Genomic DNA, 26,499 nt, shown 5'->3' with positions numbered 1-26,499 from the left:
GGTTGCAAGGAGGATGATTCCCTGGCTATGGGATGATGCTGCTGAACAGTTCCTGTGCCCAGGGATGGCTGTCACATTCCTAGCTGGTGAGTGAGCAGGACCGTGACAGCGGAGTTGCAAAGGGCTCCATGAACAGCCGTGGAGCTGGTAACACCTGATCCTGGCAGATGCAAGGTACAGGGAAGTTTGTGGTCCTGATGGAGCAGGGCAGAGCAGAGACACTCGGCCAGGGCTGCGAGAAGTTGTCACTATCCCCAGCCACGGGTGAGAGCATCCTGCTGCTAAATGGCTCCTGCCTGAAGCAGGGTGGCCTCCTCCTTGCAATCTTGGCGGGGGGGCGTCTACTATGGCCCACCAGGGCTTCAGCCTTTTCCGCACCCAACACCTGAAGGGATCCAGTGTCACTGGCTCAGTGGCAGCACAGAGACCTCTCTGAAGCCCCGCTGTCATGGCCCCACTCCTGTGACAACAGTTGATGACCAATCCATATAGGCACAAGGGGAGAGAGGCTGCACTCCCACTGACTTTTACCAATCACTCTACTTTTCACTGATTTCAGTATGTCAGTTGAAATCAACATTTATCAAAATCTGTTGATTGAAATTGAATCCTGCCAAGCCTATCTATATTTTTCATCAATGTAAATTACTTATGAGTGAATTTAAAAACAATGGAGTGGGAAAATGAATTCACACTAGCATGCTGTAATAGGTATTATGAAGTCTAATATCTGTGAGAAAATTATTACTATTTACATAGAACCAAATTGTGGCCCAGCTACCACAGCCGTACAAAGCATAAAGGAGTACATGACACCCCTTTATGTCTCTGAGCAAACTAACTGCATGACAGCACAGGAAGGAAAATGGGCTCTACAGAGCTGCTATGTCTTCACCTGCCCCTACTCTCACAGACAGGTGGGAGAAGTGGAATGGGGTGGGAACTGTGCAGAGTCTTGGTTCCAACTACACATTAATGACATGCTGAGGAATGTACACTGTATTGGGCATCAACCTAGCACAGTTTACTCCCTCCCTGGATCAGCAGGGGAGGGAGTTTAGTCCCTCCCTGCTGCTCTAGTGAGGGAAGAAATCATGTCAAGTTTACACCTGGTGCAGCATCCATTCCATATGGAATCACAATCTCCATCTTGGGCTGTTCCCTTAATTTAGGCTCATGGCAAAGCCACTCCTGAGTCTGCAATTGTTTTATAAATGTAAAAAAAGGTTATGATTTACGGTAACTTTTTCAAAAGTGCCTAAGTTGACTGGACCCTGAGCCTCATTTTCAAAAGTGAGTTAAGCTCTTAGGGATAGATTTTTAAATTAATTTAGATGTCTAAATATGCAGGTAGGTGTCTAGTGGGATTTACAGAAGTGCCTAGAAAGCCAACTCCCATTAAAATCTCTGAGAATTAGGTGCCTAGGTACTTTTGAAAATCCCAAAATCCTTTTGAAGCTGCATCTTCAGGCACCTAAATACCTTGGCTTTATGAGCCTAAGTCTCACTGATAATCAATGGGACTTAAGTTCCTAGGTCTTTTTTGAAAATGAGACTCAGGTGCTTGTGAAAATTTTAGCCTTTTGGTTCCAGTTTCAGGAATTCTGTAAGACAAATAAGGAGCTTAAAATATATTATTTTGTCCTGTTGTACCCATTTCTTTCCGTAACAAGAGTAGAGAAAATTCTTTAAAACCCTTTATTTTCCTATTGCTGAGAATTTAATATCCTCAATGAACAGTAACTTGTTGAAATAGTAGTTTAGGTTTAAGAACATACCAACAGTGCAAATAATGCCAAACAATATTAAGAAAACAATTGTTCTGACACATGAAAGGTATCATGTGTCTTTCTGTCATCAGAATGATAGATAACATTGCATTTTATTTTTCTAAAGAACAAGACACGTCAGTTGCATGAGTATTCTGGGAAGGGTTGTCGCTATTTAAAATCTGTCCAGCAAGACAAAACAAATGATATTATGACAATTAGACCTTTGAAACACCATTTCCCTTTGAAGGACTGCCACTACTATTCCTCTAGGCAGTTATTCCCTGCTATTTTCTGTTATTTTTCTACTGTGACCCCCTTCTCATAGTAGAAAAAAATTATTAATTCACATAGAAAAGTAGCAAATTGTTTATATATAAAATACTTACACAAATGAAATTTAAACTGAAGAAGCTGTATCAGAATAGCAAGAAGCCATGCCAGGGTGTGCATTAGTAGGCTGCTGGTACAATTCTCAGGTGGTTATAGAAACATGGCCTTTGGACTCACCTCAATATACACCAGAAATATGCACCATTGGCCTATTAATGGGCTCCCTGTTGTGGATTATTGCTATAATACAATTAATTATATTGAACCATATACATTTTCTTAAGGGAGTAGATCTTCTTTTACTTCCCAGTGTGATATGTCCAGGTTTATTTTCACATGACATAGTAAATCCATGTAAAACATGTTGCATAGTTTTTACTATAGAATAGTTTTTACATGACTTTTGCTAGCATTACATAGAAGAAAAAAATAGGCTTTTCTTTAGGAAATCTCCCTAAATGCTGCCAATTCACTATGAAGACAATAAATAGCCTTCTATTAAGTCTAATTACTATAATGAAATCCACCTCTTAAAGGTAACACACTAATATGTATTCTGACTACATTTAAGAGACATTTTTTTGTTTAGCAAACTGTTTTCAGAAGCTAGAATGTTTTAGAATGGTATGGTAAAATTCATGCTTACTTTGTACATTTTAAAAGGAATAACTAAATTCCCAGATGGTTATACCTCCAGAGCTTGAACTAAATCAGATTTTCTTAGCAGACTGACACTTCTGCAATTTATTTTAGATCATAGACTTGTCTAACTTTGACTTGGTAGTTTACAATAAGCAGCATATAATCACTAGCCAATGTATTACATTACACTAAAATAAACATTTCAAGAAAAGTCCATAAATGCATCTAATTTACCCCTGACCATATCCTAAAATATGGCATGAAAATTGTTTAAAAAAAAGCTAAAATATCAAATTATCAAAAATAATAAAATTTGAAAAACTTAAAAACTGAAACTTACAGCAGTAATACTAACCTTAGAACCCTGGACATGCAATAGACAAAACAGACAACAGATTACAACAATAAAAGAAACAGAAAATTATTAAAGTTAACTGAAAATACAATGTAAAATTGAAACAAAGTAATATCTAGGAATCATACATTTATCTGATTAATTTATAATAGGCATAAACATTGCATCTTAGAAAGTGAACATTTGAAAACAAAGACTTAAAAAATAACTAAACTGCACACAGTGTGGACTTTAAATCTATTCTTTTAATCTTATTATACAGTTCCTTTCCACATGGATCCATCAAAACTGAAATACATATTTTAAATATGTACATGGAGAAAATGTGTTAATGTATGCCCACAGTAGAGTTTTACTTGTTATATAAATCACAGAAGTACATGACATAATTGTCATTCTCCAGTTAATTGAAACTGAAAAAAGTAAATTCAGCCTTAGTATTTATGATTTGTGAGATAAATCATATGTATAAAATTAATTGACAAAACTTACATATAAATCAGAAGAAAAAATGCTTGATTCTTCAGCCGTAATGCTCTTTGGATTGGAGCATCACAACATACCTTGTAACACATACACCAGAGTTGTGCACAATTTTCAAACTTAATCCCAAACTGTACTAAACATTTGAATGAATTTGAGCCACCAGTGGAAGTTCAAATTTTGGATCACCTCAGGGAGTTTGGGGCTATCCCAGAACACCAATCTTAGCAGTTCTGCAAGGTTTCTTGTTTTATTTTCAGTCAGAACCCCTTGCTCTCAGTAAGAACCCTCTCCCCACAACAGGCCTGTCATTTAGTTGTCAGGAGCCATATTTTTAAACATTATTTTTGGGGCCTTTAAGATTTTAAATCCCTACCTGTTAAACCTTAAAGGGTGGGTGCTGAGCAAGTGGGGTATCTAAAAATTAAGGGATGCAAAATCACAAGTCATTTTTGATAATTTAGGTCCTAACTACCTTGGAAAAATAGACTACTGCACCTCCAGCACAGAAGACAATTTATGGTAGTCAATATTAAAATGTAATATATTACTAACAGTTACCACAATGTGATATCTGTTTTTTCCTTGTACATATAACAAAACCTTGGCATATCAGATGCTGTGATGTTGTACGCAATAGATTTGCAGCACAAGAAAGATTCTCCAGGTATGAAAGTAAAAAAAACTTTTTCAAGAATATTTTAATACTGTCATAATTTAGATAGCACATTTTTTAAACCAAAAGCATTTCAGCTATGTTACACTAATAGTGCCACGACACTATCAACTCCAGCAAAATGAGAAGGAAGTTTTCTTTTCTTTTTTGGTAGGAAACTGTTTCTAACCATCCTTTCACAAGTGGAAGTTTGGTCTGGACTCTGAAGCTTAAACCCATCTTTGGGACCCAATCACATTTTTTCTTTAGAGTCTGCAACAGGTGAAATCCTGGTCCCATCACATCAATGGCATAACTCCCACTGATTTCAATGGGACAAGGATTTAACGTTAGGTTCACTGAAGCCCTGTTTGATCCCAAAACTTTCAATTTTCTCCTTTAAGCCGCATCCTTAAGTCCCTGGTTATGGCTGCCATTTTATATTAACTAATGACTAGCTGGAACTGTCAGTCTGTCCACACCATGCTTTAACTGGCGACATATGTTGCTTTTAACAAAATGCATTTTTCACAATCCTTACTCCCTTTCCTGAATGCTCTTTGTCTTGTTTTGCATTTTCACATTGTCTTATATGGTTGCAAAAATTTTGGGGCACACGGAGTGTCTTATTTGTATTTATAAAATGTCATGTAAATTTAAGACACCAAAAATAATTTAAGTGCTAAAAAGATGTAAATTAATATCTCCCCGTGCAAAGTCTTTGAAGAATTACCTCAATCCCTGCTACCCCAATGAGCAATAGACTAAGACTGGGAAATGAACTCTTTCTGGCATATCATCATAAAACAACATTATTAGATCAAAATATATGCTTACCATTTTTATTTATTTTAGTATTTTCATGTATTATTTCATACATCCTATTGGAAATTAAAAGGCACCTATCCTTGGCTCTATGCAATTTTTATACTAAATCACATGCAATCCCCCACAACAAACAAAAAGCCCACCAGTAACTATGTTAAAAGCAAATTGTTAAAGTTGCAATGTCATGCACTCGAATTAACACCAGAATATTTTGCCTGTGTGACTTTATTTCACCCCTTGTGTGTATGCATTGTGATACAGTCTTTAATTATATGATCGCCTACTATGTTTTCCACAAGTGCCCTGCCTCAATTCACTGCACAGAACAGATGGTGCTCACTTAATAAGCAGAAATTCAATATTTTGTTTATCTTCATTTGCTCAAGGTCTGTCCCTAGACCTTCTTTACTCCACACTATCTAAAAATTGCTTGGAAGACGCATTAAAAATTTCCTCATGGGCTGCTCTATGGTGCTCCTCACTAGAGTACTTCACAAACATTAATGAATTTATTTTCACAACAACTCTGTGAAATGCGGGTTATGATCATCCACATTTTACAGCTAGGGGGCTGAGGCACAGAGATGTTAAGGTCCGAAAGTATCTGCTAACTTTGGGTGCCCAATTTGAGACATCTAGAACCTGATTTTTCCAAATTCTTAGCATTATATGGCATTTTATATGTTCAAAGCACAGCTCCCACTGAGGTCAGTTGCAGTTGAGAGTGCTCAGCTCTTCTGCAAATCAGACCCCAGGTTCTCAAGTCAAACAGTCAGAAAATGAGGTATACACAACAAATGACCACCTGTTAAAACCTGGTTTAAGCAACTTGCCTAGCATAAGAAGAATTGAATCCTCCACAGCAGGATTCAACTACCTTAACAAAGAGACTGTTCTTTCCGTTCCTGTAATCCCCCTGCTTCATTCCCTGCATTTCTACAACAAATGGAGAAGGGGTCCTACAAACAACAGTTTCCTTCACTAGACAACCCTGATTCATTCCCAGAGCAGGTCTATCCTCTGAACTGAGTGAGGCAGGAAAATAAAACAATATGTGATCACATAACTGGAGACTATCAGAATGAATATGCACAAGAGGACTGAATTAAAGTAACACAGGTAACCTTAATTCTGGAATTTCCTAACTTTTGGATGCTTGACTTTGCAACCTTAATAATGACCTTTTAATGTAGGAAGGGTTTGTGTGTGTATAATTTCCTAGGTTTTTAAAAAAAGCAAACTAACCCCCCCACCCAAAAATTCCAACACGTGTCATCATATTGACAACCAGACAAGGGCAATGAAAATAGTTGGGATTTGTCCTGCTTTAAGAGGACTAGATGACCTCCTGAGGTCCCTTCCAACCCTGATATTCTATGATAATTAAGGAAATGGAATAGCTTCCATATGAAGGGAAATTAGAAAGACTGGGACTAATTCAGTTTGGACAAGAGGCAATGTGTAAAGAGGCGATGTGATAAAGGCCTATAAAATCATGAATGGTGTGAAGAAAGTGAGCATTGTTTACTCCTTCATATAACACAAAAACCAGGGGTCACCCCATGAAATTAATATGCAGTAGGTTTAAAACAAAAAGTCCTCCTTCACAGAACGCACAGTCAACCTCGGGAACTTGTTGCCAGGGAATGTTGTGAAGCCCAAAACTAACTGGATTAAAAAAAGAAATAGATAAATTCATGGAGGATACGTCCATCAGTGGCTGTTAGCCAAGATGGTCAGGGTTACAGCCTCATGCTCTGGGTGTCCTTAAGCTTCTGACTGCCAGATGCTGGGACTGGATGACAGGTGATGGTTCACTGGATTATTGCCCTGTTCTGCTCATTTCCCTTGAAGCATCTGGCATTTGCCACAATTGGAAGACAGGTTACTGGGCTAGATGGACCATTGGTCTGACCCAAAATGGCCATTCTTATGATTCATCAGCAGGATAGGGACCATTCAATCCACAGCACAGACCTCTGCCACTTCAACCAATGGAATAATTGATATCAGTAGTCTGCTGCCATCTGTTATGTGGAGCAGCACTAGAGGAGAATGAACACTTTGCCAGTTTTCACAGAGACTGATAGCAGAGGAATGGTGGAGACTCCGGAATTGTGGGTCCCATTCCAAGCTCTGGAGAGGAGTGCATTCTAGTGAGCACAGACTCTTCTGTCCATTTTCTGTGTAACCCCTTCAGTCCCTCCTCTTCAATCTGTCCCTGTCCCAGTCCTAACCTTTCACCACTCCTCATCCCAGTCCCATTCTCCACACTTCAGGCTTCTCTTCCTAGTCCCCGTCTCCTTGCTCAGCCAATCATATCCTCCCTGCACCATCCCAATTTCCTTCTGCCCAGTCTCCTTGCCCAGGTATTTCCAGTTCCCTCCTCTCGATTCCTCATCCCATCTTTCTCCCCCACCCTGACCTCCAGTTGTGCAGCCCCCATCATTCCTGTCCTAATCTCCATCCCTGGGCTCCTTGTCCAATCTCATTGTCCCTTCTCCACCATCTCCTGGCCCAGTTTCTTTGCCCAGAGAATCCCAATTCTGCCCTCACACCCCTGTTCCTTGTCAGATTGATTTCCCTTCCTTTTAACATCTTCCCCCATCCCACTGGTTTTCAGTCCCAGTCTCTCCCCCACTCCCCCAATCCCATCAAATTTCAGTATACTCCAACACCTACTGGTTCTTCCTGTTTTCCTCCACAGCTCGCAATCCCCCTGCCCAACCAATCCTAGTTTCCTGCCTGCTCCCAGACCCAGTAGCCTTCCAGCCCGTCTCAGTCTCCATCCCAGCTCTCAGTCCCAATGTCTGAACTTTAAAAAAAAAAGTCACTAGAGTTTTACCAAGAAAAAGTTGCAAGAATTTCTGAACATGGGTAAAGTAATGTATTTTTCCCTTCTTTTGTTTTCAGAATTGACTGAACCAAAAATTCAACTTGAGACAGACATCCAGCATGGAAAATTTCACCACAAGTCATTAAAGTCTGGAAAAGTTATAAGCCACTGAGAACAGGGTCTTATAATGGGAAATGTCAGATGGTGTCTCCCCTCCCTCCTGCCATGTGGCGTTGAGGGAAAACTATAGCAAGCCAGTCAGAGACTTCAAGTAGTGGTATAAGCAGCCAAAGTAGGAACCTTTGGTCCTTTGCACACTCAGAGAACTTTCTACAGTTTTGACTGGACTTTTTCTGCCCTGAGTTGATTGGCTGCTTGCTCCAATCTTTCCCCTTCACCCCCCTCACAATCTTTTCACATCAGCTTCACTCCACATTTGACCTTCTTACCAGGGCCTGTCTCCATCATCTCTCTTAGCTCTTCCCCTCCTAAATAACCTCACCCTCTGTCCAAAAATGGGACATTTACTGCCATCATATAATTCACTTTGGTTGTGTGCTATACCCCTTTCTCCAGCCCGTGTCAGTCATGCCTATTAGATTGTAAGTTCTCTGGGGGCAGGGACCACCTACTATTCTATGTTTATACAGTTCCTAGCACTCGATTGCCCCTTAGGGATCACCATAATAAACATGATTAATAATAAATAATATAAAAATACCATAGTCAAACTACGTTGTAAAGCTATTTTTAAATTTACTTCAAGGTACTGCTGCCATGAAGAAACCACTCCTATCTTGCTTTCATGAATAGTAAATACCACCTGAATATATTGAAAATGTAAATTTATTTAATATCAAGTCAATGCAGGCAATGGGGAACAGCAATGTGAGCTCCATCTTAAAGATTAGTTTCTATTTTTATTAATTTTAACACATGAACCCAATTTAGGATTTTACTTTTGGGAGAATCGTTTTCTTTTCAAAGTTTTTCCTTATGCTCTAACTTCACTTTTCTCAAGGATGTACTAATTTGGACCATGTTTATAAACTGAATGTGAGTTATGCAATAGGAGTAGGACTGATCCTTGGCTTACTTATTTTACCCTTAGACGGTCCAGGTTGGAAGAACACGGTGGTTCTCTTTTTCTCTGTCTTTTAAACTTTTCTCTTTGAATTTCTTTCCCTTCTTCTGTATCCACTGCAATGAGGGATGGTCACAGGGCTTTGTTGGAGTGTTTTAAAATTAAAAAAAATTGTTGATATCAGCTGCTCTACGCATCTCTTGGCATACAATACTCTGCTTCCAGCTGATCCCTACAGTTTCACAGCAGATAGCTCTGCAATGATTCAATCTCTTTCAGAACTGGAGAGCAGAAAATTGAGTCCAAAGCTGACACCTGATGTAACAACACAGAGACCCCGTGCTGTGGCTTTAAAGAGCTAATTTTGACTAGACTGTACCTAGTTATGCAAATAAAAATATAGCAATACCACAATAAAAATTTAGGTGAGCACCACGTAACCATTCTTATGACTGAGCTTTCTATTTCATGACGAATGCTACAGTGGGTGATATCAGAACAAAGAGAACCTCCAAATCCACTCCACTGATTGAGAGACTTTTCTTATAGTAATGTAGCAGAAAGGATCTTGGGGAGCTTTTGAATCTCAAAGGCAGTTAGCTTCTGTTCTGACCTCCTGAAAACCAGCTTGTAAGAAAAACAGTTAATTAAAGACAAGGCAATATTAGCATAGCCAGAAGGTGATTTTCTAGGAATAATTAACATATGATTATTGCAACAAAGAGTCCTGAACTATCCTTGGTCAAATCTGAGCCTGTTCTCAGGTGTGATGTCGTATTTTCCTATCTACTGGCTGCACGCATACTAAAGTAAAAAGTTTCCAACTTTGGTGCTTGAAATAGTTGATCATATTATGGTTCCACTGAAATCAATAGCATTTACAGATAGCCTGATTTTTTTTGTAAGAAGTATCGGGTATTTACATGTTTAATATGGAATTAGTTGCCTAACTTCAGGCAGTAAAGTTTGACTTTTTTGCCATATAGAAATTAGGTACCTTAGATCATTCCAGAGCCCTTTCAGCAATGCAAAGTGCCAACCAGGACTATACTAAACCACCTCAAGGAAATTCTTTTAATATGCTACATACCATGTTGTATATTAGAGAACAGCTGTGGTTACTTTGTTATAAATTTATTAGGCCTATGTTACACCAATTAACCGTAAAGTGGAGACGGTTGGGAATTTTCCAACAAAAGGACGTTTGTCAGAAAATATCCATCTGTTGACCCCAAAATGTTTCCAAGAACATAAAAACGGCCTACTGGGTCAGACCACCGGTCCATTTAGCCACATATCTTGTCTTCTAACAGTAGCCAATGCCAGGTACTTCAGAGGGGATGAACAGAACAGGTAATCAATCCATCCCTTGTCACCCATTCCCAGCTTCTGGCAAACAGAGGCTAGAGACACCATCCCTACCCATCCTGGCTAATAGTCACTGATGGACTTATCCTCCATGAACTTATCTAGTTCTTTTTTGAACTGTTATAGTCTTGGCCTTCACAACAGCCTCTGGCAAAGAGTTCCACAGGTTGACTACGTTATGTGAAGAAATACTTCCTTTTGTTTGTTTTAAACCTGCCGCCTATTAATTTCATTTGGTGACCCCTAGTTCTTGTGTTATGAAAATGAGTAAATAACACTTCCTTATTTACTTTCTCCATACCAGTCATGATTTTATAAATCTCTATCATATCCCCCCCTTAGTCTCTTTTCAAAGCTGAAAAGTCCCAATCTTATTAATCTCTCCTTATATGGAAGCTGTTCCATGTCCCTAATCATTTCTGTTGCCCTTTTCTGAACCTTTTCCAATTCCAATACATCTTTTTCGAGATGGGGCAAGCAGATATGCATGCAGTATTCAAGATGTGGGCATACCTGGATTTATATAGAGGCAATATCATATTTTCTATCCCTTTCTTCATGATTCCCAGCATTCCGTTTCTTTTTTCACTGCCACTGCACATTCAGTGGACGTTTCTGGAGAACTATCCACAATGACTCCAAGATCTCTTTCTTGAGTGGTAACAGTTAATATAGATCCCATCATTGTATATGTATAGTTGGGATTGTTTTCCCATGTGCATTACTTTGCATTTATCAATGTTGAATTTCATCTGCTATTTTGTTGCCCAGTCACTCAGTTTTGTGAGCTCCCTTTGTAATTCTTCATAGTCAGCTTTGGCCTTAACTACCAGGAATAGTTTTGTACCATCTGCAAATTTTGCCACCTCTCCTTACCCTTTTTTTTCGGATGATGTATCAATATGTTGAATAGTACTGGTTCCAGTACAGACCCCTAGGGGACACCACTATTCACCTTTCTCCATTCTGAAAACTGACCATTTATTCTTACCCTTTGTTTCCTATCTTTTAACCAGCTACGGATCCATGAGAGGACCTGTCCTCTTAACCCATGATAGCTTACTTTGCTGAAGAGCCTTTGCTGAGGGACCTTGTCAAAGGCTTTCTGAAAATCTAAGTATACTATGTCCACATACTTGTTGACACCGTCAAAGAATTCTAGTAGGTTGGTGAGGCATGATTTCCCTTTACAAAAACCGTGTTGACTCTTCCCCAACAAATCATGGTCATGTGTGTGTCTGACAATTCTGTTCTTTACTATAGTTTCAACCAGTTTGCCCAATACTGAAGTTAGGCTTACCAGGCTATAATTGCCAAGATCACCTCTGGAGCCTTTTTAAAAAACTGGTGTCATATGAGTTATCCTTCAGTCATCTGGTACAGAAGCTGATTTAAATGATTGATTACATACCACAGTTAGTAGTTGTGCAATTTCACATTTGAGTTCCTTCAGCACTCTTGGGTGAATACTATTTGGTTCTCTCTTTAGCTCTTTTATTTGCTCCTTCCTGCTCAGGACCTAAACGAAATCCAAGCTTTAAATGCTCAACTACAGCATTGCTAATGTGAAACAGCTGAGTGAAAGATACCCTCTTCCCCTTTTTATAAATGGTAGCTAGACTCGAGGGAAGAATAATTTGTATCCTGGGGCTCTTATTAACTACTATCAAAAGATCAGGTTCTTAAGAACTGATTTTCTGTAACAAGTACAACATTCTGGATTGTAAGGGAAGTAGGAAGCTCAAGAGACACACTCATCATATAGATCAAACCAAAGAGAAACCCGAATCTAAAAAGGTACTGAAATGTTTGTGAGGTTCAATAAATGAACTACAAACACCAACAACTCTCTCTTTTTGAGACTGGGTAAGTGCTGGATTAAACACAGCTAGGTTAAAAAAAATCACAACTACGAAACTAGAAAAGCAACTAACTACCTTTCTTTCCATCAAACTAATGATCAGATAGGATGACAAGTGTTAATTATTTTTCTTTTTTGCCCAGTGACCATGTCCCTCTTCACATTTCTAATAAACTGGGAGTCTGATTCACTAATGCTGTTAAAGGAAGGTGTAAATTAAAAGTACTATGCCACAGGGTTAGATCACCTGAAGGAAGTTATGTGATATTAATATTTTAAAGCATCAAAACGGGCACACAGTTTTCAGTGAGAAGTACTATACATGCCTTGATACATGTCAAAAATATGGTTGAGAAATACAGTTATGAAACCATGAAGTAAAATACATATAGCATATGAGTTCATTCTTTCTGATAAACTGAATAAGTACATATCTAGTGGCTGACTTGGAACACCGCTTCCTCTGCACTCATCCCCTAGCGCCCCTACTCTACTTGCGCTACACTGATGACATCTTCATCATCTGGACCCAGGGGAATTGGCCCTTGAGGAATTCTACCAGGATCTCAACAATTTCCACCCCACCACCAACCTCAGCCTGGACCAGTCCATACAAGAGATTCATTTCCTGGACACTACTGTGCAAATAAGCAATAGTCACAAACACCACCCTATACCAGAAATCTTCTCTCCACTATACTTACCTACATGCTTCCAGCTTTCATTCAGACCACATCACACGATCCATTGTCTACAGCCAAGCCCTAAGATACAACCGCATTTGCTCTAATCCCTCAGACAGAGAGATCTACAGGATCTACACCTACAGGATCTCTACAAGCATTCTTAAAACTACAATACCCACCTGGGGAAGTGAAGAAACAGATTGACAGAAGGGTACCCAGAAGTCACCTACTACAGGACAGGCCCAACAAAGAAAGTATTAGAACGCCATTAGCCGTCACCTACAGCCCCCAACTAAAATCTCTCCAACGCATCATCAAAGATCTACAACCTATCCCGAAGGATGATCCCTCACTCTCACAGACCTTGGGAGACAGGTCAGTCCTCGCTTACAGACAGCCCCCCAACCTGAAGCAAATACTCACCATCAACCACACACCACACAACAGAAATACCAACCCAGGAACCAATCCCTGCAACAAACCACATTGCCAACTCTGTCTGCATATCTATTCAAGGGACGCCATCATAGGACCTAACCACATCAGCCACACCATCCAGGGCTTGTTCACCTGCACATCTAACAACGTGATATCTGCCATCATGTGCTAGCAATGCCCCTCTGCCATATACATTGGACAAAGTGGACAGTCTCTATGCAAATGAATAAATGAACACAAATCAGACATCAAGAATTGTAACATCAAAAACCAGTAGGAGAGCAGTTCAATCTCCTTGGATACTCAATAACCGACTTAAAAGTGGCAATTCTTTAATAAAAAGCCTTCAAAAACACATTTCAACAAGAAACTGCAGAGCGGGAATTAATTTGCAAATTTGACACCATCAGATTAGGCCTGAATAAAGACTGGGAGCAGCTGGGTCACTACAAAAAAATAATTTTCCCTCTTTTGATACTCACACCTTCTTGTCAACTGTTGAGAATGGGCCACATCCACCCTAATTGAATTGGCCTTGTTTGCACTGACCCCCCACTCGGTAAGGTAACTCCCATCTTTTCATGTGCTGTGTATTTATACCTGCCTACTGTATTTTTCCCTTTATGCATCTGATGAAGTGGGTTATAGCCCATGAAAGCTTATGTCTAAATACATTTGTTAGTCTCTATGGTGCCACAAAGACTCCTTGTTGTTGTCACATCTAATGTGATCTACAGTGTGTACACATGCTATCACATGGAAGCAAGTCTCACATCCATGTCTACCCAGATTCTTCTACGTCTTTACACCTACTCGTTTTTAAACCTCCCTCACCTACATGGCAAGCTCTCTCTATTACTCATTGCCTCCCTCCCAGCTTTTTATTCAATGCCACTTGATCAGCTTTCATCTGGGATAACATTTCAGCAGTACTGTTTGGCACACTTCAAAGTTATAACCTCTCTTAGTTTTAAATCCACTTCATTTTGTAATAACTTTAAATATAGAACAATACCACACAAGTAATTGAGAAATGACTATACCCATATATATAATATAAGGATGTATTCTAAAGGGTTTCCTTTAATAAAATAAACTCCAGCTCAAGAGAAAAGCTTGAGCCACTTACACGTGACTGGTTCTTGGGCTAAATATACATCATGTATGTACTTAAATTTTAATTAAGAAGTGTGTTGTATAAATTCTTTTGCTGTTACTATTCTAACAAGATGACACAATGGAATGTTTTGCAAGGGACTTTGCTCTAGTCTAGTTAAGAAAATGTTTTTTTTAAATATTCAATCTTTTAATTTTGAAATCTCATGGAACATAGAGCAAAATCACCTTTGCTAAGAACATCTTATTGTTGGAACCAGGATATTATGATGTGTAAACACAACACTATTCAAAATATAAGGGTAATTTATAAGACTTTATTGGATGTTCATGAATTATACACAATAAATAAAGGGCAACTCTGAATTACAGGACTAAAGGTCTATCAAATGGTTTTGCAATGTAAATAGATCATGATAGCAAAGCTAGAGTCACCAAGATCCAGAGATGGAATTATAGCCAAGTAATTCAAACTGTGCCTGTTTTATATTTTTTATACTATGAGGATTCCACATAAAGCATCTTTATTTTCAAACAAAGCCCCAGCTGCTTGTTTTGAAAAACGTGTTTAAGTGCCCTTCCTCTAAACACTACCAGAGAAGCTTTCATCTTAAGATGTATTGCTGTGGTTTTTCCCTGTACACATCACAAAGCAGTTTTCTTTGCAATGTAACATTCTAGAAATCTTTCCTTTAACATATTTGATATTCTTGTGACTAAAGTGTAGGGTGGAGTCATACCTGTGAATTACAACACTTTGTTCACAGCAAATAGAACAAGAATAAAGTTGCTTGCCATTTGAGATGGTGCAAATATTTTAGGTACAGTATATACATATCCATTGTCTAAATCAGTATCATACGATTCTGTTTAGACAGTTGCTAGCCCATTAATATGTTTGAGTGCCAAATACTATTGGTACAGTTAGTAGAGCAATAGCGTGAAACTATTTTTAGTTACATAAGTACTGGTATTAAAAAATATATGCAAATAAGTGAGGGTTGTCCAGAGGCTCGGGCAGGAGATTGAGTCAGGATCCTTAACATCTATTATTGGCACTGCTGATCTGTTAGGAAAGTCTTACTTTACTTTAGGGAAGTTACTTAACCCATTTGCATCTCATTTTCCCCATCTGAAAATGGCATTAATAACCACAGTTCCTTACATGAGTGTTTGAGGTATAACACTGTTTTTATTTAAAATGTTTTTAGACCTTCAGATGAGATATTGAGAGCAAAATATTGCTATTACTAATTAAATTGCATTTTGCATGCTAAATGAGGGGCCTTTCCTTCACCCTTACCAATGCAGCCCCTTAAAACACTGAACCGTAACAGTTTGGTGATAACGATCAAACTTTTGGAAGAAATAAATAGTGTTTTCTCCTGTTAAAAAGAAACCTATTCAATCATAGACAATCCTGTGTTATTATTCTTAACAGCAATTTTTAACATGACCACTAGATGGAAATATTGTACTTACAGTTGGAGATGTGGCTGCAGACAACAATGGTAAAATCCCTCCACAAGCAATGATAATATTGTCTACCATCTGGGAAATGAGGTGGATCGTGTTGTGTACAAAAATAATGTTTTCATTGCTATTGACAAAGTCCATTACAGATTTTGTAGAATGACTACAAAAATAGAAGAAAAACAAAAAAAAAAGATATATTACAATACCAACGTTTTTTAAAAGTTTAGATTTTCTGCTTTTGGAAACCAAAACTTGAATGTTTTTTTAGTTGTATGGCATTGTCTTTGTAATAATAAAAAGATAAAATGAAAAATATTTTAAAATACTGATAGGAGATACCCTGGCATAATAACTTCATGGTAATTTTATTTTATACCAGACTATAACTATTACTATACTATCCATCATAGAGCCCAGACTCTGCCAACCATATTCACACTGTTTAGTGCCTTACTTCACAAACAATTCTGTTGGAACCAATGGGACTGCTCACGGAGTAAAGTATTGTTCAACATGAATAAGGGTGGCAGAATTTGGCACTTGATACCTTTTAAAGCAGCTCTGATAACAATAAATGATCAGATTGTCTACAAGAGAGGTCCCTAGACTGATCTGTAGACCACAAAGCACCTGCTGGTGTTCTTTGGAGAGCTGGTTGGTCACAAGTGTCAACTTCTTTTTATTTCCATTTGCTATATTCCACTAAAAGATAGCTAAAAATATAGAACTGTGTTCCTAATATTTATTTTCCGTGTTAGTAATAGCTGTAGATGCCACAGGGATCAAATGATCAACATGAGGCACAACTGTCCCCATGACTGCAAATAGGTGGGAAAGTGTCCATAGGACAAATTACTTTCAAGATGTAATTCACATTATGAAAATGTTTAGGAATCTTTGGACTATTGATGTTATGTGCTTGTCGATACCACAGCATGAGTAATTAAATTACCCAGTTCATGAATTTAGTGGCCAGTAAACAAACAATTGGCCTTAATTGGAGAAGCAATTACAAACTAAACTTCTAACTTGCCTGTGAATTTCAGGTAAACAAAGGTGGCAAACATAAGGTGATTGGTATAAAAAACTACTATTACTGACTATTTTATAGTAAGGTCAAACAAAACTGGAAATTAAATTTAAGTCAATTGGTAATCTGATTTAATTAAGTGATTTCTCAACTACTGATAATACAGCCTTTGCAGAATGAATTATGCCATTCTGGGAAATAGATGAAATAGTGCCTAATGTACCACTGGACTTTTATGACAAGTTGTAACTATTAAGGTAGTTTCTTTGCTTAACTAAAAGGTATAACAGAAGAGTCATCAAGGTGAAAAGCAATGTATTTAAATAATACATTCTTCTTTTTTAAAATGGTAAACAGATGCTTTTTAAAAAGACAAGATCACTTGTACTATTTTTTAAATTTTGAAAATGTGTTAAATACATAAATGAATTACGATGTTATGTCCAAAAATATACAGTTAATAGCAATGCAGCCATTAAGTCTAATCAAGACAAAGCATGTCTTTGTTTTACAATTAGAAATCTTTACAGAAATTAAAACTTGTTTTTCAGCTAGTTGTGACTGCCTACTAAATTTTCCTGTATTAAGTCATCTGCATTAAGTCATAAAATAAATAAATTATTCAAACAGAGATATACACCTTACAATGAAGGCTGGTGCGTGGAACAAATATTTCTGGATTAAGAATGCAAACACCTCCAAATGTTAGTAGTGGCTACTAAAAATAATGGCACAGATATTTGTCATCCCCATTTTAAATGTAGTGGTTACCAATAAAAAGTCCATTAAGACACAGTAATTCAAAAAGGATAGGTGAGATACTGCAGTTTTTATCCCTCACAAAGAATAGGAATTAACTGAGGCATGTCAGATACTATAATAAGGTAAGTCTGGTTAAGCTGACTTTACAATGGAAATTTACTTTTAAAAAATTAGATATCAATACATGTCTTGTATTTAATTACGTTTTTACTTTGCCAAGAAACAGATATATAATAAAGTTAAAAAGAAGAAATATAGCTTTTCTACCTTCTCCAAACATGTACATCTGTTTCTAATGCAAACAGCAAATCTGTCAGCAGCCTCTGGTGCATTGGAGACCATTTAAACTCTGGAATACGAAACATAGTTGTGCGTGGACCTGGACTAAACTGGCGTCGTTGTTCTTCTGTCATTGGCATTCCTCTAAATCCCAAGTCAACTCGCAAGTCTCTGTCTTGCTGGGTAACAGACCGACCTTGCACAGCCTATGTTAACAAAAAGTTCAAAGTTTGTGTTAAACATATGCAATGAATTCTAAAACTGCACCTGGATAAGATTTGGAGAAGGATGAGCTATAATTGGAGCTAAAATAAAATAATAAAATATACCAGTAGTGCCATCCAGATAAAGTTGGTGTAATTTGATGTAGCCTCATTGAAACTACTCTGATTTACACCAGCTAACAATCTGGCCTCACATCTGGGCCTTCATTTCAGTTGTTTAGTGACATTTTGCATTTCGGGTTCCTCAACGTGCACACTGAGGGGATTTTATTTATAGTGTGTTTATTTTTGGCAAGTTGATCCTGTCTAAATATTTTGAGGGATGTGCGTGTGTGACTCTCTATACCTCAGGGGAGTGCCCTGTAACCCCCATATTTATATATAATTGTGATAGTGCACATAAAGCATGCCATGTGAGATGTCAGGGGAAAGGTTATGATCTGCTGGAAGCCATTGTTCTATATAACTATGGATATAATCAATGCATATGAAGTAATAAGAACTGTATTGTATGGTTTTCACTAAAATATGCTGTGGGTTTGGGTAGTGCCCAGATACTAGCTCTCCAGAGACAACGACAAGGGAGGTAACTAACTCCTAGGCAAGAGCTGAGCAGACACTGTCCAGCAGAGGAGTTACAATTCAATTACTCACTAACAGGAGACATACTGGAGTATTGTTTCACCTTGTGAATCAGCAATGCCCACCATACATGCCTGGACTTGTGTTCTCCAAGCACATGGGACTAAGGGTATAAAACAAAACACAATGTCCCCATGATTGGCCTTTTCTCTCCCTCCCCCACCTCGTCCCCCAACCTATGCTGCAAGCAACAAAGACACTCAGAAGACTGAAGACTCCAACGGAGGAGACTGGCCCAGGTGTCAAGGGTGAAACCTGTGTACTGTGAACTGCAATATCCAGAGGGGTGGAAAAAACCTGCTTCATCTACATGTTGCCCAGTCTAATAGGGTTTAAATTGCATGCTTATATACATTTTATTTTATTTGGGTAACCACTCTGACTTTTTGCCTATCATTTATAATCACTTAAAATCTACCTTTTGTAATCAATAAATGTATTTACTGTTTATCTTTACCAGTCGGTTTGCCTGAAGTAATTGCTAAATCTGCTCAGGTTTACAAAGGCTGGTGTATATCCACTATCCACTGATGAAGTGGTGAACCAATTAATAAACTTTCACTGCTCATTCCTGAGGTACAAGGCTGGGAATTGGGGGGATCTGGCTGGTGTCTCTCTCTGTGTGATTCATGAGTGGCTCTGGGAGCATTCATGCAATCTAGCTGGGTGTGGGGCTCTACATGTGGTTGTGCTAGTGATAACAGCACCCGGGGTAGTTTGCTGCTTGTCACTAGAAAAGCATTGTGAGAGACAGCCCAGGCTGGAAAACTAAGGAGGCACAGCAGTCCCACAGTCCCAGGCTGCACCCCGGGGATCCGGGGGTCACAGGGGGGTATTAATTTATATATATTTTAGGAGAATCATCATCATAGTCTTTTTTTTTTTTCCAGAAGTACAAATCTAGCTTTCCAGGTATTTTGTACCAGATTATGTCTTAGTTGAGTAAGTTTTCTGGCCTCCCAGGACAGCCTTTAGTGTCTCCTAGCCAGTGGCTGATTTGTGGGTTATATTGTTTTAATTTCTAGGTAGTCCTGAGTTGTTTTCACTTGGTGAACAAACACAAAGGGGAAAAAAGGAATTATTTAGTGTGATACACAAGATTACTGGGAGGAAAATTTTTACAGAGAAAGAATTTAAACTGAATGTTCGGAAAATCTTCCTAATGATGAAATCACTTAGAGACTTTGGAACAGACTCCCAAAAAAGAAAGAGCAGAAGCCAGATTACTTGGGATTATTTTAAAAACAGACTAGACAACATAAAAGAAATTTTATTGTAAGGAATAATATTGCATTAGCTGAAGATGCATTGGGTGATCTTTTCTTTTCGTTTTTTTCTATTCTAAACTAAACAAATTTAGAACAAGTTGCTTTAAATGGACAACATTTTAGTCAGTGGATTTTTTTTAATCACATTCAATTGCAAATTCCTGAATACTGCATGCCGATTGTCAGCAAAAGACATCTATGGTGTATTTATTTTTGCATTGTAAAAAGCAGAATGGTACAGAAACCCAGCTCTAAAGTTCACTTGATCTTTAGTCTGAAATGTTGTAACCTCCATTTTGAGAGCAGTAGAGGGACACATTGTTAACAGACCCGTTTGACAACTGAGTTAAGTTCTAAATTTCTGCTGCTACTGCTGCTTGTCTATTTTATATCTCCTCAGAATAATTTTTACACACTTGATCCTATACCAGTGAAGTCATGGGATTTTTACCATTGATTTGAATGAGACCAGGATCAGCTCCTAAAACCTGGGAGAGAACAGTAATTAAAATCAAGTGTGTGGGAAAAAAAGGAGGTGGAAATTGCACCAAAATGGAATCTGGAAATATCAAGAATATTTACACAAGTTGGAGAGATCTTTCAGTCTTGAATTCTGTGGCCATAGTTTTCCTAGTGATTATATATGTAATGTGGTTTAGTCTTTTTCTGTATCACATCAAACTGAAACAAGTATTTATAATAAACACTTAATTTTAGTAGCGTTTAGTACCCTCAGTAAGGATAAGGGTGCCATTGTCCTGGGGACTTCTAACTCCAACATAGATTAAAGAGATGGTCCCTGGCCTGAAGAATTTACAAGAACAAAAGGCAACAAGTGAATTTATCAGAGGGGGGAAAGAGGAGAGAAGAGAAAACAGAAGAGTAACAGTGACAAGATAAGATAGTGTAGCTCTGCCTATTTTGTTATATCTCTATATGTATAGAGCTATATATAGATATTGGTTAGAACAGAAAAGAGGAATATATCCCTACATCCCTCTCCCTTTGATATTTTAACCAAAAAAACCTACACTCCACAATAGAAGCAATCTGTTCCCCATTACTCCCCTACTTCTCAGTCCATTTGCTGATTTTCCTGGAATCAGCAGTCTTTGTTTGATGATTTAGACTAAGAATAAAAACCATCTGGCAACTGAAAAATCAGTTTGAACAGCTTTGACACTTCATTGAAGGTTTTGGGGGCTTTTTCTCTATTATGCAGAGTGCCTTAAAATATGGGGGATCCGATACCTTGCTTGAGGTGCTGCAATAATTTTGAGAAGGTAGATTTTCACCAATTTGAGAGTTTACATACAAAAGAACCCATGCCTCCCTCTCATAGCACTTGTCAATGCATAGGTCAATGTATTGTACATACATGCCAAATGCAGGAAGTGGAGGAAGAGGTTCAATATCTCTGTTCACTGAAGGTTAGCATTACTCTTTTTCAATCTCCTTGTTAAAGGAACTGTTCTTCTCCCTGAACAGTCGGGGTAGATTCAGGGAAGCCAGAGTCTGTTACTTTGAGAGGAGTACTGTAGTTTTTGTGAGGAGGTAACTGCCTTCTGGAAGCCCTGAATTCCCAATATCTGAGAGAGACCACTACAGATTCTGGATGACTACTTCATGCAGCAGTGCTCTTCAGAAAGACAAGGTAGCCTTAGATATTTGATCAGATGATGACCATTGTGCTGCTACAGATATCAGTATTCCTCTCAAGGTGTTTCTGATGATATGTTAAGTGGTGCCTGCTGCAAACTACTATACATAGTTCTACCAGGCCAGCATCTGTATCAGCTCTACCTGTTAATCCTAGTTTCAAGGGACTTGGTTGACAACCGAATCCATCTGACCACCTCCCTAGAAGAGTAATATGTGTACTAGGTTGTTTGCAGAAAGTTATTTGGTCATTTTAAAGCTCTCTCTAAATCAGACTCTTTTTGCCAAGTAAGTCATTACCAAGAATCCTTAAGTTGATGTGGCAGTCTCAAGAGTGGCAAGGTGACGTCATCCATTTCTGCACTCTGGAGATTCTCAGCAAAGATCTCAGTATCTTTCTGTAACACTGAATACAAGAGCCTCCATGGTGCCAACAATGTATGCACAATCCTGGAAGTGAAGTGAGGCTTATCCTCCCACTTGAACAGCTTGAAATAATCTTTATTCTGTACCTGAAGATCAAGTAATTCTGGGACTGTCAGTATTCTTGTAAGGGGAGGGGCAAACTGAATTGAAGTGCTGTCTGTTGAGACACAGCCTCATGATGGTGGAGTGAGACCAGTGGTGTAAAGCCTGGCCATGGAGACAATAGGGCTGGAAGGTGGGCAGCAGTAAGGCAATCCAAACTGGAAAGTGAGTTCCTTTTCCCATGCATGTGTGAATTGTTGGCCCAAGTTGGTGATGTTTGCTATAGCCATGCGGAGGGCACAGGAATTTACCCCTGTGCACAGCAGGTAAGGGGAGCAGCAGTGGTGAGGAAGGGAGGAGAGGGATAGTGGCTAAATGAAGTTGTTCTGGCCTGGAAGCTCTTAGAACTTCAGTGGGGCCAGCCTAGAATCCAGGAGGGGCTCTAAGTCTGGTGGGATCCTTGGCCCTACTGCGAGATCCGCAGAAGAGGTGGAGAATTTCCCAAACCCTAGGCGCTCCTGACCTACTCAGCAGAGCGCTGATTGTGTATCATAGTAAATTAGATTGATCTGTTTTCTGCCTAGAATCCATAGCCATTAACAGGGCTTGGGAAGAGATATCTTGTCCACTACCTTGCTCCTTTTTTCCTGATCCACTAGACTTCTTGAAGGAAAAGAAGGATTTCCAGTGGCTACCTTTGGTAGTCAGGTAAAGTTTTCCCAGCATAGTCCTCTGGGGGTCTGAGAGTCAGATATTGAACCCCTTATCAGAGACCCCAATGTAGAAACACAGACACAGACTAAAGATGTGAATAATTCTCTTTGGGCACAGCCGGGAAAGCCATATACTGTGGAAGTTCCATTATCAGAAGAGTTTCTCTGTAGTTTAGGCACTTCTTTTCTTTACGGTTCTCTGTATCAGCCCATGATGGAGACAGCAAGGACTGGTAATGATTAGGGCTCAGTGTCTGTCACGGAGCACATGGAAATCACAGATTCTGTGACTTTCCGCGACCTCCATGACTTCCACAGTGGCCTATGTGGATGACCCCAGGGCCAGCTGCTCAGGTGGCCCAGGGACAGCCACACTAGCCACAGCGGCCCTGGGGACAGTCACACCAGCCGTTGCTTGGGCAGCCCCAGCATTAGTCCAGAGGCGGCTGGAGCATCTGTGGTCGGCTGGCTCGGCAATGGTCCTTGGGCGGGCGGCCAGAGTAGCCACAGTCCGCAGCCCCCAGAAGCTGGTGCTGGGAACCCCGGGCAACCCCAGCAGCAGCCCTCCCACATGACCCCCTCCAACATTTAGTCACAGGTATTTTAATACAAGTCATGGACTGGTCACAGGCCATGAATTTTTATTTATTGCCCATAACCTGTCCATGACTTTTACTAAAAATACCCGTTACTAAATTATAGCCTTGGTAATGATGAGATAGTAAGGCTCTTATATACCACCAAAAAAGTTTGAGTACTGTCTCCAAAGTTGGAACTCTACCCAAACACTGGTTGGCACAGAGAAACAAAGAATTAAACCATTAAAAACAGTGAACCAACACTGGAAGTTATATTTTATTATACTCTGTCTTATAAAAAAGCCTAAGTAAAATACAGCGTGGTTGTAGCCATGTTGGTCCCAGGATATTAGAGAGACAAGGTGAGTAAGGTAATATCTTTTAATGGAGCAACTCTATTGGTGCAAAAGAAGTGGGTCCAATAAAATTACTAACTCATGCACCTTGCTTAAGTAAAATACAAACATGTCTAGCCTTAAAACAGAAAAAAAGAATTTAGATGCATACAATAATCCTTTATAATTATTAGTCACATTGTCCACAAGAAATAAATCACGTGGGCTAATATATTTCTCCAGCAAAGTTTTTAAAAGTAATATTCCATAATTGCAATGAGTGAGATTTTCTTATAGTAAAATAAGATCATTAAACATGGACCACCCATTTTGAAAATAAAAATGTTTGCAAGACATATTTATGATATGATGGTAAAGAGAATGCCTTTAAAAGTTGGACACAGCTGTGATTAGATATACTTTTGTGATTGGATTAATTATCCTGTAATCAAATACATATATGTCACATACTGATATAATTATAGCACCTCTAACTTACTTGGGTTGTAGTAGTTGTCTGGATCTTCCTTATCTCCTTCCCTGCTTCTTTACCATCATCAGATCTTTCTGTATCTGATATTATACTTCCTGCATCAACATTAGGTAGACTTTTGCTACCAGAAGACTCTGTCTCCAGGGTTGTAGCAGTCATCTCAGCATATTCTAATCCTTTGGATGATGACGCTAACTCCCTTTCAGAAAGGTTGCTCATTCCATCTGAAGTTGTATGAATCTTGAACTCCTTATCCTCTATTATACTTGAAGTACATGTTATATCTACACTACCAGTCATGTGAGCAAGCAATCCAAGATCACCACTCACACCAAGATGCATTTGAGTCTCTTGTACATTTGGAATAGTAATGTGATTACTGGAAAGTTCAGGTAGAAGTTTCTCTTCTTGGTTGGGTATTTTATCAAAAAGAAATGAGGTATTGTTAGTAGAAGGCTCATCTTTCTCATCAGCCAGTGTTATCAAAGGCCCATTATCCTTCTCTTCACTTTTCTTAATGATACCAACACTACCATGGACATTGTTTTGGAGTTTCTCAACAGCAGCACTATATACATTATCTAAAAGGGATTCAACTTCCACGAGGGCACCATTCTCTCCAGTTACCAGAGTCTCTGGTGATAAATCCATATCATCAAGCTTTACTTCTGTGGCTTCTACCTTTTCAGCTTTTATATCAACTAACAGATCATGAACCTCAACATGTACACCCCCTCCTGGTCTATCTGAACTTCCAAGCACATCATCTGACACCTTTGTAGCCATGAGCAAGTCCCTGGTATCTGTGCTGACAGGGTAATCTGTTTCACTTTCTGGGCTTTGGCTTTGTGAAAGGTCTTCTATCTCTCGAATTTCCAGTCCACCTTTTGCTCCTGTTGTCTGAGATGAAAGGCCTGAGATAGTGCTCACATTCCCCTTTTTCCCCTTTTTTATGTTCTCTTCCTCTTGCCTTTGATATTCTTCATACATTTTTGCTAGATACTCCTTGTGAGCTTCATAGGTGACCTTAAATGGAACATGACAGATCATAATTTCAGAGTAAATATATACTTTGTTAATTTAGGGGGGAAATGAATAGTATAATTAATGTATAGTTCATTAAACATTTCACAGTAAAGAACTCACACTAAAAGAAAAATGCTAACCTATCATATCCTATGCTATCCACAAGATGGCACTAAATCACTTTATATTGAATCTACTGTATTACTGACCCCTTTGGCTTAGGAAGTTATTGGGATCAACAGAAACGCCAGAAACTAATTCTTACCTTGGAATGTGCTATAGAAAGAGTATCCACCCAGACCCTCCAGCCTCCCCATTCATATTTTATTGCATGATACAAGAGAATACGGAAGATGTTGTACACCATCTCTGTGATTTTCTGTTCTTCGGAGTTCTTAGGATTAATATATCCCAGAGAAAACATCCAGTCCTGCCACACCGAACACTGAAGTAAACATCTAAAGAAAAATAATTAGGTCAAAATATATCCAAAAGAAATTCAACTTTTTTTTCATTTTTTTTAAAATTTAGATGAGAAGAACAGGATGAAAAAAAACAATTTAAATAGCCTCTCTCCTATGAGCTTCAATGTAATTTTAATAGAGCACTTATTTTTGTTTTAAATTCAGGATCTTAAAATGTTGTTAAGTTAGATATTTTTGTTTTGTTCACAATGTTTATCACTGATTTAAAATTAACTACCAGGTGTTCATACCATTTGTTTTAACCACATATTTATTGCACATTATGTAAAACTGCACAATACAATACTCAAGACTATTATCCAAAATTTGTTATGTGTTAACATCATTGAGTGTGGCAACAGGTGACCTATTTCTGTTATTGGGAGAAAAAATATTTGATTTGCATACCTTCTGTTTTCACGACTATTACTGAAAAGTTTTATCATATCAGATAAAAACAAACGTCGAACTTCCATCAGCTCTGCACTTGGTGTGGAATTTTTTAACAATGTTGCCACCACTTTAAGAATCACTGTAAAAGAGCAAATATGTTACATAACATATTTTTAAATCTCATCTGACAACCAGCTGTTGACATCATAAAATAAAAGTATTGAATAAAAACCTA

At 38.5% G+C, this 26,499-nt stretch overlaps 1 protein-coding gene across 2 annotated transcripts in view; it reads right to left on the bottom strand.

Annotated features, from left to right (window-relative positions):
- NBEA (neurobeachin) overlaps nt 1-26,499 on the bottom strand; it is an 835,554-nt gene that overhangs the window by 460,961 nt on the left and 348,094 nt on the right. Inside the window, exons 20-25 of one of the 2 annotated variants that reach the window (XM_038414552.2) lie at nt 26,280-26,403; nt 25,673-25,865; nt 24,388-25,407; nt 17,990-18,207; nt 15,937-16,090; nt 3,100-3,108 (exon numbers count right to left, since the gene is read on the bottom strand). In XM_038414552.2, coding sequence (XP_038270480.1) covers nt 3,100-3,108; nt 15,937-16,090; nt 17,990-18,207; nt 24,388-25,407; nt 25,673-25,865; nt 26,280-26,403 — 1,718 coding nt within the window. The remainder of the gene's footprint in view (nt 1-3,099; nt 3,109-15,936; nt 16,091-17,989; nt 18,208-24,387; nt 25,408-25,672; nt 25,866-26,279; nt 26,404-26,499) is intronic. The other variant, XM_038414563.2, reaches the window with a different exon arrangement.

Source organism: Dermochelys coriacea, chromosome 1, assembly GCF_009764565.3.
Source record: "Dermochelys coriacea isolate rDerCor1 chromosome 1, rDerCor1.pri.v4, whole genome shotgun sequence".
Taxonomy (NCBI): domain Eukaryota; kingdom Metazoa; phylum Chordata; order Testudines; family Dermochelyidae; genus Dermochelys; species Dermochelys coriacea.
This window is presented reverse-complemented; position numbering and strand designations above follow the sequence as displayed.